General features: G+C 43.1%; 1 protein-coding gene across 1 annotated transcript in view; it reads left to right on the top strand.

Annotated features, from left to right (window-relative positions):
• The first annotated feature begins 3,833 nt into the window (after positions 1 to 3,833).
• Positions 3,834 to 12,048, top strand: part of ACTN2 (actinin alpha 2) — a 50,109-nt gene continuing 41,894 nt past the window's right edge. Inside the window, exons 1-2 of the mRNA XM_081906814.1 lie at positions 3,834 to 4,233; positions 11,553 to 11,667. Of these exons, the coding sequence (XP_081762940.1) occupies positions 4,105 to 4,233; positions 11,553 to 11,667 (244 nt within the window). The 5' untranslated portion in view covers positions 3,834 to 4,104. The remainder of the gene's footprint in view (positions 4,234 to 11,552; positions 11,668 to 12,048) is intronic.

Genomic DNA, 12,048 nt, shown 5'->3' with positions numbered 1-12,048 from the left:
AAGACAAGATGAGCCCACATCATTCTGCCCACATTAAGTGGTTGTATCATGTGTCCATCAGTGACATTCCAGCATTCTCCGCAACATTGCTAATGATAATGGAAACATAAGAAACTGCCCTGTGCCAATTTCCCCCCTTTAGTTCATTATGGCCCACTCTGACTGGCAGCAGCTACCATTTCAGGCAGATAACTTTTCTCATTACCAGACGCTTGCTGCTTTTAACTAGAGATAGCACGGATTAAACCTGTATGCAAAGCATGTACGCTGCCACTGAGCTGTGGTTCCTCTCCAAATCCTAGGATACAGAATCCTAGGATCACAGACCACTTCACTGGTGCTCCTAAAAATACTGCTGTGCATGGTCTGTTCATCACTAGAGAGGCAGGCAGAGAGGGGCAAGTGTTTTTAAGACAGACTAAATGGGATATGCAAAAAGGTTTAACCAGTGCTTCCCCCCCCCCCTAAAGAAATGTTTAGGAGTCCTCTCATTTTCCTACTCACATTGAAATACTGCCCCTCAATGAGGCCAAACTTAGATTCACAAAATGTTTAGGGGTATGCGTACCCCCAGAAAAAAGCACTGGGTTTAACAACATATATTCCATGCTATACTACTGTTAATGCTGAAAGTGTTTTTAACTCTGCTAAGTTCTCCTGCTGGCGAATCTAGGCGCCTGTGGGTCAGATCTGTTTTCTACCTCCACAGATTCCCCTTCTAGCTGCATCCCAGTGATACAATTAATATTACTTCAGAGGTGCTCTCAGCCCTCAAGGGTCCATCCTTCGAGCACATATGGGGCTGCATTGGAAAGTAAGCCCCCAAAATGCCTCAGGGTAGAATTCAACATAGTTAAAAGTTCCATTTTCTCCTTGCACAGTGAAACATCCTGCCCCTCTCCTCCTGGCCTGTATCCCTTACATCTGCTCTAGGGGTTCCCCCTATCTTCTGAAGCAGATCTGGGGATGACTCAAGGAGGGGAGAAAGTCCCATTGGGTAAGCAGAAGTCTTCCCACTTGGCACCATTATTTAGTGAAAAACCTTTGGAATACTATCCTGAAGAAATTATTTGAATGTACAGTGGTACCTCGGGTTACATACACTTCAGGTTACGTACGCTTCAGGTTACAGACTCCGCTAACCCAGAAATAGTACCTCGGGTTAAGAACTTTGCTTCAGGATGAGAACAGAAATCATGCTTTGGCGGCGCGGCGGCAGCAGGAGGCCCCATTAGCTAAAGTGGTGCTTCAGGTTAAGAACAGTCTCAGGTTAAGAATGGACCTCCTGAACGAATTAAGTACAGTGGTACCTCAGGTTACATACACTTCAGGTTACAGACTCTGCTAACCCAGAAATAGTGCTTCAGGTTAAGAACTTTGCTTCAAGATGAGAACAGAAATCATGTTCCAGCGGTGCGGCGGCAGCAGGAGGCCCCATTAGCTAAAGTGGTGCTTCAGGTTAAGAACAGTTTCAGGTTAAGAGCGGACCTCCGGAACGAATTAAGTACTTAACCCGAGGTACTGTATTTAAATGAGAGATTGCTACAGACAAAGCCAACAAATTGATTCCAGTTTTGGCCACATGGTCAAAGGATGGTGTAATTTACTGGCATCAACTTCTCAGACTGACTAGGCCCTGATTGGATTCACTAGATCAGGGGTTGGGAACCTATGGTCCTTGGGCTAAAATTGGCGCACCACACCTTCTCATTTGGCCCGTGGAGTCATTTTCCCTGAACCACACATACCTGAGGACTTCTTTATTGTAAGCTGTGGGGCAGGTAGAGGTGTGACTTCAGAAAGCGGGATGGAAATAATAGAATCACAGAATTATAGAGTGGGAAGGGACCCCGAGGGACATCTAAGTCCAGCTAAAGTACAGATCGTTCAGTTCAACTTGGATGGTTCTGCTGACCTCTCAAAGCAGGTCTGTCAGGATGGGGGAGAGATAAAGTTTCCTCACCCTTGCTTTAGATCAAGATGAGGCCTAACCAGCTAGTTTTCCTATTTATATTTCATGAACATTATAGCCATCACTTTACAAAAAAGATTAAACTGTAAAATAATGCAATAATTACAATACGTTAAAACACACAGGAAGTTAAAATACTGAAACAGATTGTGATTCATGTCAGCATCATGGTTGGCTTCAAGATTCCTGGCTGCTGCCTTGAGCCAACCCCTCTTCTGGACAAGGATACCAGGGCTGAGGGCGAGAACCCTTTTGTGGCCAGCTGGTGCTTCTGATAAAGATGCCAGGTAAGGGCACAGCATCCTTTGAAACAGGTAGTGTGAAGTCTAGGTGGGGTTGGGCAGCCTTGGGCAGGATGGGTTCAGTAGGGATGTCAATGTGATGGAGTCAGCAACCTTCCAGTCTGCTAAATTTGTACCAAAGAGATTGAGTCTAAAGCAGTGTTGAAGAGTGGTGTGGCACATACAGTATTTCAAAATAGTGAAAGCACTGGGGGGGGGGGGGAAGAGAGATTTTACTAACTACTGTATATATTTTAGACTTCAAAGTGGCTCTAGAAGTTCAGTTTTTTTGCCCTTTGCTTATTATTCTGGAAATTTCACGAGCTAATGTGAAACAGAAATGCAGCTGAGTACACATGACTGTCTGAAAGCTTGTAATAGGTTATTCTAAACCCCGTCCTGCCCTCCCTTTCTCTCCCTCTCTGCTCCACACTCCCTCCCCTTGCATTCCCTTTGTAGAACCATTTTTAAAATCCTGGATGTGTCGCACCATTTTTTCCAACCTTATGCCAGCACTATTTGTAGTTTTCCACCTGTCACCGTGTGTATTACATTGTAAGCCTGGATGGTGTTTCTTCAGTTCTAGTGCCTTAACAGACAGGGAGAAAGATTGATTCACAGATCATTTTGGGGTAACCTTTTTAAATTTAATAAGACTGCCAGAATAAGGCAGCAATGCTAAATGTGCTTGCATGAAAATTAGCTCCATTGAAATAAAAATGATTATTTCAAAGAGTATGTTTACAATTTAGGGTGTTGGTCACCTGTGAATAATTCCCCCATGTGGTGTTTTTTTGGGTACAAATCACATGTTTATTTCCAAGCTTTTCTATGTAGAAATTAACATTTCAAAATACATTACTAATTATGGACCAATCTAATTTCATTGTAGAGGCTTGTTGTTTTTTGAACTTCCCATATTTTCCAACTAAGCCTTTTCCTGATACTTAGCATCTGTATTGCTGTGAATTTGGGGGGTGGGCAGTAGACTGTATGCTTGGATCCGACAAGGATTTGATTGCTGGAATAGCCAGGCAAATTTCTTTGTAACAGCCTATGTATGAGTCATTAAGGTAACTAAGGAAGTGGTTCTGTGCTAGAAAACAAATGGGTGGCACCCCTCTCTCAACTGTCTGTTAGAAAGGCAAAGGCCAGAGTTGAGGTGTGTGAGCTAGAAGGTAGAAGCAAGAAAGCAGCCCGAGAAGCCAAGGAATAAGAGCCATGTTCTGCTTGAATCCAAGAAGAACTGCCTTCTTAAATCCAGCGCTTTTGAGTGGAGAAACCCCAGAGGTTTGGAGACTTTATCTCTAAAGCATCCTCTCTCCTCTTGCAACTCACTCTCCTGATGATCCTTAGAAAAAGGACAATAGGGCATGGCAGGCCTATCGTCCTTTTTCCTAAGATCGAAAATACACACGTCTATTTTATCCTCTTTTTAAGGCGGGGGGAGGAGATTGTTCAGCCTGTTGAAATCCGGCTTGCGAGCATCTAAGGAGGGACTTGGGAAAAGAGGGGAGGGGGATGGATGTGGGAGGCAGGGCAGAGACACGTGACAAGGCAAGGGGATAAGAGGCAGAATCGGAATGAGCCTTCGGCACGAGCCAGGCTTCCTTTCGGAGAATCACAGTAGCAGTCCAGGGGCAGAAAGAAAGACAGGAAGAAAGGGAAGGCAAGCTCTTAACCTGCAACCTGAAAACTTCCCTCTCTCACACACCAGCAAGACTTTCCTGCAGAAGAAAGAAAATAAAAGAAGACAGAATTGCCTGCCTGATCAATTTATTTTTGAGAACTTCTTATTAAGAGCCAAGAAACCTCTGCAGGTGTGAAAAGCCATCTGATTCTTAAAACAACATGACAACCCAAATAGACACTAGCATACATTATAACTATGAGTATGAAGAGGACGAGTATATGAACCAAGAGGAAGAATGGGACAGGGACCTGCTCCTGGACCCTGCATGGGAGAAACAGCAAAGAAAGGTCAGGAAAGATTCTTTACTTATTCACTGGATTTACAGTATATCCCATCTGTCTTCCAAGGAACTAAGGGTGGTGTACATGACTCTTCCCCTTCCCAATTATATACTCACAACAACCCTGTGAGGTAGGTTAAACTGAGAAATGTAAACTGGTCCCCAGAGACACCAAACGGGTGAAGTTTCATCTTCCCTTGCTCAAGGAGCCTGTACACTTTTGTGCATGTTCTGTTCAATGTGTGGTGAGGGATAGCTCAGTTGGTAGAGCATGAGACTCTTAATCTCAGGGTTGTGGGTTTGAGTCCTATGTCGGGCAAAAGATTCCTGTGTTGCAGGGGGTTGGGCTAGATGATCCTTGTGGTCCCTTCCAACTCTACACTTTGATTATATGATTCTATTCCATGGTGTTGTTTTAAATGGCAGCTGTGAGGAAGGGGTGCTCAGGTTTGGCACTGTGGATGGTGCCTGGAGAGCAATTTGCTGTGGGAGGGAAGCTACAATTGGTGGCGATAACAGCAACATCACAAACTTGAGAATGCCTACTGTAGCATTGTTTAAATGAAATGAAATAAAGGGAGGAATTCAATGTCACGCTAAGGTGATAGTTCCACTAGGGCAAGCATTTTGGCTTGCCTGATGGAATGATTTCTTCCCCCCCCCCCACACACCTAGAGTGTGTGCTGTTTGGGGAGGGGTTTGTGGTCCCTCCCTGTCCCCAAGCCACTTTCAGGGGGCACACAGGAGGAGAAAAGGAGGAAAGTTCCATTGTACAACCAGAATTCTTTGTGCAGGCTTCCATTGATGAAACTCATGAGTTGGATCCCAACCAAATAGAACAAAAGAGACTTATTTTACTGTGTTTAATGTAAAAAGTTACATTAAACTGTGTTTAATATAAAAAGTTTAATGTAAAAAGTAGTAGAGTGGTACCTCGGGTTAAGAACTTAATTCATTCTGGAGGTCCGTTCTTAACCTGAAACTGTTCTTAACCTGAGGTACCACTTTAGCTAATGGGGCCTCCCACTTCTACTGCGCTGCCACTGTACAATTTCTGTTCTCATCCTGAAGCAAAGTTCTTAACCCAAGGTACTATTTCTGGGTTAGCGGAGTCTGTAACCTGAAGCATCTGTAACCCGAGGTACAACTCTACAGGCATTCCCAACCTGGCACCCTTCAAATGCTTTGGGCTACAGCTCCCATTAGCACCTGATGCGAGTTGTAGTCCAAAACATTTGGACAGCACCAGGTTGGGGAAGGCTGATGTAGTGGGGTTTTCGTTTGTTTTTAATTTAATTTATATCTTATCTTTCAAACAAGGAGATCAAAGCAGAATACATGGTTCTCACCAGCCCCTTTTTATCCTCATAACAACCCCGTGAGGTAGGTTAGGCTGTGAGATAGTGACTGGCCCACAGTCACCCAGTGGCTGAATTGAAATTTGAACCTGAGTCTTTCAGTCCTAGCCTTGTAATCTATTCTACAGCACACTTGACTATAATTTCCCTATGAAGTTCTCTTGCGAAAATCCCATGGAATTAAATGAAAACATCACAAGAGCAAAGAAGTAGCTCTTGTTTAGCTACCTTTTCATTTTTACAGGATTTCTATGGAAGAATTTACTCGTGGATAATTCCCCCTTCCCCCAATTTTGTTTGAAAATGCTTTCAGCTAAAAAAAAATACTTCAGTATTTTTGAACTCATCCATTGCCTTCCATGGTGTTCACCATTTCCTAACATGAATTTGAGCCAGATCTACACCCCTGCTTCCTTCATCAAAACAACAATATAGATAACAAATTGATTCAAAGGTAATACAAAATGCAGTGAAACGTTAGCAAAAGGCAACCAGTGTCAAAGAAAGGAAAATAAAAAAATAATAATTAAAAAGAACTAGGCAGATGCAGGAACTATACACATTAAAATTCCTGAGTAAATAAAAAGTGTCTTAACCTGATGCTAAAGGATGGCTAAGCCAGCACTAGGCATATCTCTTTAGGGAGGGCATTCCATACCTGCCCCATTGATCTTTCAAGAGACAATCTTTGAATTTACATGCTTCCAGTCAAAGACTAATCTGTATAAGGCTAGCAAGCTGATAGGATATAAAATATTTTCAAAGCAGTGTGACAAATTTGTTGTGAAATCTATTGGTTCCCTCTTATAGGAATGAGAAATTATTATAATCTGGACTAATCAAGGGTTGGTTCTGATTATACAGTTGATTTGCACCAATAAAACTTCTCAAACAAATGGTCTTCTCACCTGAAACTGAAGGTTGTGTGGCCCCATAAAAGAAAATAAATGACAAAGTTTTTTTGAAACTTTTGCTTCAGACTTTGAATACAAACATTTATTAGCCCACAATAAAGTTTGTCATGCCTAAATAAATTTCCCATTTGTTTCAGTAGTGTAAAGCATGACTGATTTTCTTTGGATTGCAGCCTTATCTACCTGGATTCCCAGCAGAATAATTTACACTTATTTATTATTTTGATTTTCTGAAAATGAAGCATGGATTTAAAAAAAACACACACACAACCTACTTGTGTGATCCAAAAGAATTTCAGTAGCATGAAAAGATGCTATTGGCCCAAGAGAACATGTCATTTGCTTTTATAATCCTAATGTTTTGTGAAAACATTGTGGGTTTAACACCAATAATTAGACAATATTTCAGGATGCAGTTGAAGAAGCCACCCATTAATTTCAATGGAACATATTCTAGGTTTGCCATATGTCTGGAATATCCTGGACATACATGGAATACTGTATCTGAAAGCAGTGTCCTGGGAGAAATCGATTAAATGTCTGGGAAAATTCGGCCGTAAAGCAACTGATGTCAGCAGTGTCATTTTTGCTGATTTTTCTTTTTTAAAAAAAGCTTTAAAATGCCCAATTTCTTTGTGATTTTGCAAAAACAAACAAACCCCTCAACAACTTTTCTGTCCTGATTTTTTAAATATGGCAACCCTGTCTTGGCAAGTCCCACAGATGTGAATGGAGGCTGTGCAGCAGTAGTGCTAGCGGATTGCAACCATTATTACTTTCCATTGTCCTGAACCTTTGAAACAAATGTTAAATGGATGCACATGTCTATAAATAGTATCTGATAGAAGGCATTCTTTTTTCCCATGGCTTGGAGATCAGTCTGAACAACATCCTCTCTCAGTAGGATTGATGGATTTGAAAAGTTCTGAGGGTGTCAGACTCTTCTCCATAGTGCTATAATAAGCTCCACAAAGTACATTCCTGATGTCCGTATATACGACGAGAAGACTGTAGCTGCCTGGTTGTTGAGCTTTGTTCAAACGAGTAATATAATATTGAACGGTGATCTTCAAGCAAGCCTGGCAGTTGGCTAGCATACATGTTCTATGAGACAATCTTGGAACAGGACAAAAATAAATGCCATTGTTTCTATTGTGGGCTGCACTCTCCAGACTTGCCATTTCAGGATATGCATGGTATGAGATCTGTCAACAGTTGCTGGTTACACATGATGACGTCCTTAGGATTACAATGGACGTGACGCCTAATTATAACTCCATCTCATAGGGTCTCATGGTCTGAAATAATTCAGACCCAGTGCTGGGGAATTCTCGGTTTCAAAGTTTTCTATAAATGTGGTGTGCACATGTAGGGCACTGCATAGAGTGTCAGGGGAATAGGTGGGAAACAGAAAGAAACTAAAGTTAAGAAAGATGGCAGATTTAATAAAACTGTCCCTGTATATGAAAGTCATTGTTTAATGTATAAAACAAGTTAATGAAAATCAGATCAATTAAAGTTAGATTCAGCCACTCTTTAATACAGTGATTTATTTTAATTCATTAATAGGGTTGATTCACACCACCACCTTATCATGTGTCAGAATATGTTTACTGGGAACTGCAAGTGCAAATCAAAACAGCTCCAAATGTGCATTCAGCTGCACTAAAGATGCTAGTGTGACCACTTAGACATTGCAATTTTATTTTATTTTTTGCAAAGGTTGCAGATTTGCACAATATTGCATGTACTAATTTATATGGGTGAAATCCAATAGTGCCTGTATGTGAGTGGATTGAACTTTTGTTTGCACAACAGGCCTACTCCGCCTCCTCCCTGCAGCTTCCAACCACCTGCAGAATCTGGTCCAGAGTAGATTTGGTGAGCAGAAGAGGCTGTCAGGGGAAGGAGAGGAAGGGGAAGTTCTAGTGTGCAAGCAGAGGTCTGCCCAAAGGGTGTATTTGCAATTGAGCGGTAGTTTTTTTATCCTCTTTTTTAAGCAGTTCTCTTTTCAAGCAGGCACACTTGCCCTGGTACACCCACCAGTAAGGGTTTAGGCCGGGTCCCCTTGGTTGCAAGATCACTACCCCTTCTGCAAAGCTTCTGTCAGCAGCAGCTGCCTGAATCTGATCCTTTTCCAGGGAATTCCAGTTGTGCTTGCAGTGCTATGGCTTCTGAGCACTGGGAATGTATAGAATAGTCTATTAATAGTTTACAAACACACTGAGAGTTTACGTGTTTGGACCACTTTTTTGCATAAATAGAGCCACAGACTGCTTTCTAGCGCAGGAGTCCCATACTTTTTTAGGCCTTCAAACACATTTGGAAATCTAAAAAAGTGGTGTGGGCATCTCAAAATACAGTGGTACCTCGGGTTACAAACGGTTCGGGTTACAAATGCTTCATGTTACAGACTCCGCTAACCCGGAAGTAGTACCTCGGGTTAAGAATATATCCTATGATAATGCATTTTGGTTGCCCGATTGGAGAGATGTGTAGGCCTTTGGACAGCTCTGACATTTGTATGACTGCATCGTATCTTACTCTAGAACGTAAGAGCTGTACCTTTTGTTCTGGCATGCATGCGGCCCCTAAAAGGTTTCTCACAAGGGAATGTGGCCCTTAGACTGAAAAAAGAAAAGAAAAGAAACTTAAAACTGTTGTGGTATATCCTGATATCCTAGAAAGGCTTTGGCTTTTCCTGTGTCTTCTGTTGGTAGCACACTTTTAAAGATGTGCTCAGGTGTGTTTAGCTTGAATGGGGGGGAGGATCTTTGCGAGACTAAGTGCAAAAATTGAGTTTTCTTTGTATTTGCTTGCAGCATGGTTGCTACATGGACTTCCAAGTTCCACCTGGTGTTTCACTTCCATCTGATACCCTGCTCTGCTTCTATGTGTTGAGCAGTGAGGGGGGGGCGTTTGTTCTGTCTAATTAATGCAATACCTTTTCAAATCCTAAAGGATTAAAAATGTGCAGGGCACAGTGCTAGATGTTGGCCACAGCTTGATCGCTAAGACCTGAGCATATTTTGAATAGTTGTGCAATGACTATTAATAGAATAGATTAGTCAGAGACAGCAGCTCATGCTCCCAGTCCCAGCACATGGAAACAGAATAAAGGGATAGCTCAGTTGGTAGAGCATGAAGGTCTTAATCTCAAGGTTGTGGGTTTGAGCCCCACGTTGGACCAAAGATTCCTGCATCGCAGGGGGTTGAACTAAATAACTCTTCTGGTCCCTTCCAACTCTACAACTATATGATTCTATGAAAGGCTCAAGAAAGAGGACTACATAGCACAAAAGGCAATGGAATTTCCTCAGTTCTGCACATTTGGCTTGTTGGGCCTTTTAGGTATTTCATTTCCCATGTTTCCAGAATTTGTTTAAAAGCCTTATGAAAACTCCTCAGCATTTTAGTGTGTCCCTCCCCTAATTACACATCCCTGACAGACAATTTCTCCAAACGTAATACATTTGTGTATGTCATTTTTGCTAATACATGCACAATATTTGGGGTCTGCCCTGCTTTTAATAGCAGCACTGATTCGTATGGCACTAGGTGACTGAAATTGTCACTTAATAGCCTACTCTTTTCAAACTCCTATCACAGAATCGGCTTGTACTGCATTGCCCCTCCCACTCTCCCTCCTGGTAAGCAATAGTGACCCACTAGCATAGCGGCAGGTGGCGCTGTGGGTTAAAGCCTCAGCGCCTAGGACTTGCCGATCGAAAGGTCGGCGGTTCGAATCCCTGCGGCGGGGTGCACTCCCACTGCTCGGTCCCAGCGCCTGCCAACCTAGCAGTTCGAAAGCACCTCCGGGTGCAAGTAGATAAATAGGGACCGCTTACCAGCGGGAAGGTAAACGGCGTTTCCGTGTGCGGCTCTGGCTCGCCAGATGCAGCTTTGTCACGCTGGCCACGTGACCCGGAAGTGTCTCCGGACAGCGCTGGCCCCTGGCCTCTTGAGTGAGATGGGCGCACAACCCCAGAGTCTGTCAAGACTGGCCCGTACGGGCAGGGGTACCTTTACCTTTACCTTTTTAGCATAGCGGCTCTGCCCCACCAGGCAAACTACTTCTGTTCCACCATGTCGTGGTTTTTGAGGTCTCTCAGCGGAAGGAGACCCTGCCCATTATAAGCAAATCTCCACATCATCGGGCATCTGTTGGCCCACTTTAAAGCCACTTCACATACCACAGGTTTAGGCTGCAATTCTATACATGCTTTCTTTGCGGTAAGCCCCAATGAAACCTATGGGACTAAATTCCAACTAGACATTTATAGGATTGTTGTGCCACTAGTGTGTACACCACATGTAATCTATAGGATGTACCGTAACAGGTGAGGCAAATACAGTAATGTGTGTTGATTTCATATGTGTGCTATAAGGGCAATACAAGGTATCCAGTGGAGACACACAGCATAATGTGTGACGTGATGCTTATTATGTACATAAGAATGGTAAAATACCATAAATGGCCTTGCTATTGATAAATATTGAGGGGGACGCGGGTGGCGCTGTGGGTAAAACCTAGGACTTGCCGATCATATGGTTGGCGGTTCGAATCCCCGCAGCGGGGTGAGCTCCCGTCGTTCGGTCCCAGCTCCTGCCCACCTAGCAGTTCGAAAGCACTCTTAAGTGCAAGTAGATAAATAGGTACCGCTTTATAGCGGGAAGGTAAACGGCGTCTCCATGTGCTGCGCTGGTGCTGGCTCGCCAGAGCAGCTTCGTCACGCTGGCCACGTGACCCGGAAGTGTCTCCGGACAGCGCTGGCCCCCGGCCTCTTAAGCGAGATGGGCACGCAACCCTAGAGTCGGACACAACTGGCCCGTATGGGCAGGGGTACCTTTACCTTTATTGATAAATACACAAGACATATCTTTCATGCATTTGTCAACAGCAAAGCTAAACATTTAGGAATGTTAGCATCTTCACTTAAGCTGTAGCATTGCTTTGAAACTAAGTTTCCTAAAAAAAGTTATCGAAAGCTCTAACATTTCCTGTTAATAGCTGTTTACCATCTTTTTCTAACACTCTTAATCTGTGATTGCAGACATTTACAGCATGGTGCAATTCCCACCTACGGAAAGCAGGCACGCAGATCGAGAACATTGAAGAGGATTTCAGGAATGGCCTTAAACTGATGTTGCTCTTGGAGGTCATTTCAGGTTAGTTTTAGAAGGCAGCAAATGATATCTATCTTGTCAAAATGTATTTCGCCATCGCTTTAGAGGCAGGTGAATCTATTCCTTTTAGTTTCTCATGTTTTCCAGTATTAAATTCAGTTCTTCACATTTCCACATCAGTTTATGGCATGTGCATGTGTGTTTTTAAAAGTTGTCATGAAAATGCCTAAGACACACATTTTAGCAAAGTGTCAGGGATTGGGCAGATGAGGAACATTGGTGGAGACTTCCACCCCAAGAGACTTCCAGGCAGGAGGAAGATGATGATAGTATGGACCCAGGTTCTTGGTGGTGGCGGCGAACAGGACACGCTCTAGAAGAAGAAGCAAAGAGCTGGGAAAAATGGAGGGTGAAGAGCAGGAG

Source organism: Podarcis melisellensis, assembly GCF_964234715.1.
Source record: "Podarcis melisellensis genome assembly, chromosome: 3".
NCBI lineage: Eukaryota > Metazoa > Chordata > Lepidosauria > Squamata > Lacertidae > Podarcis > Podarcis melisellensis.
This window is presented reverse-complemented; position numbering and strand designations above follow the sequence as displayed.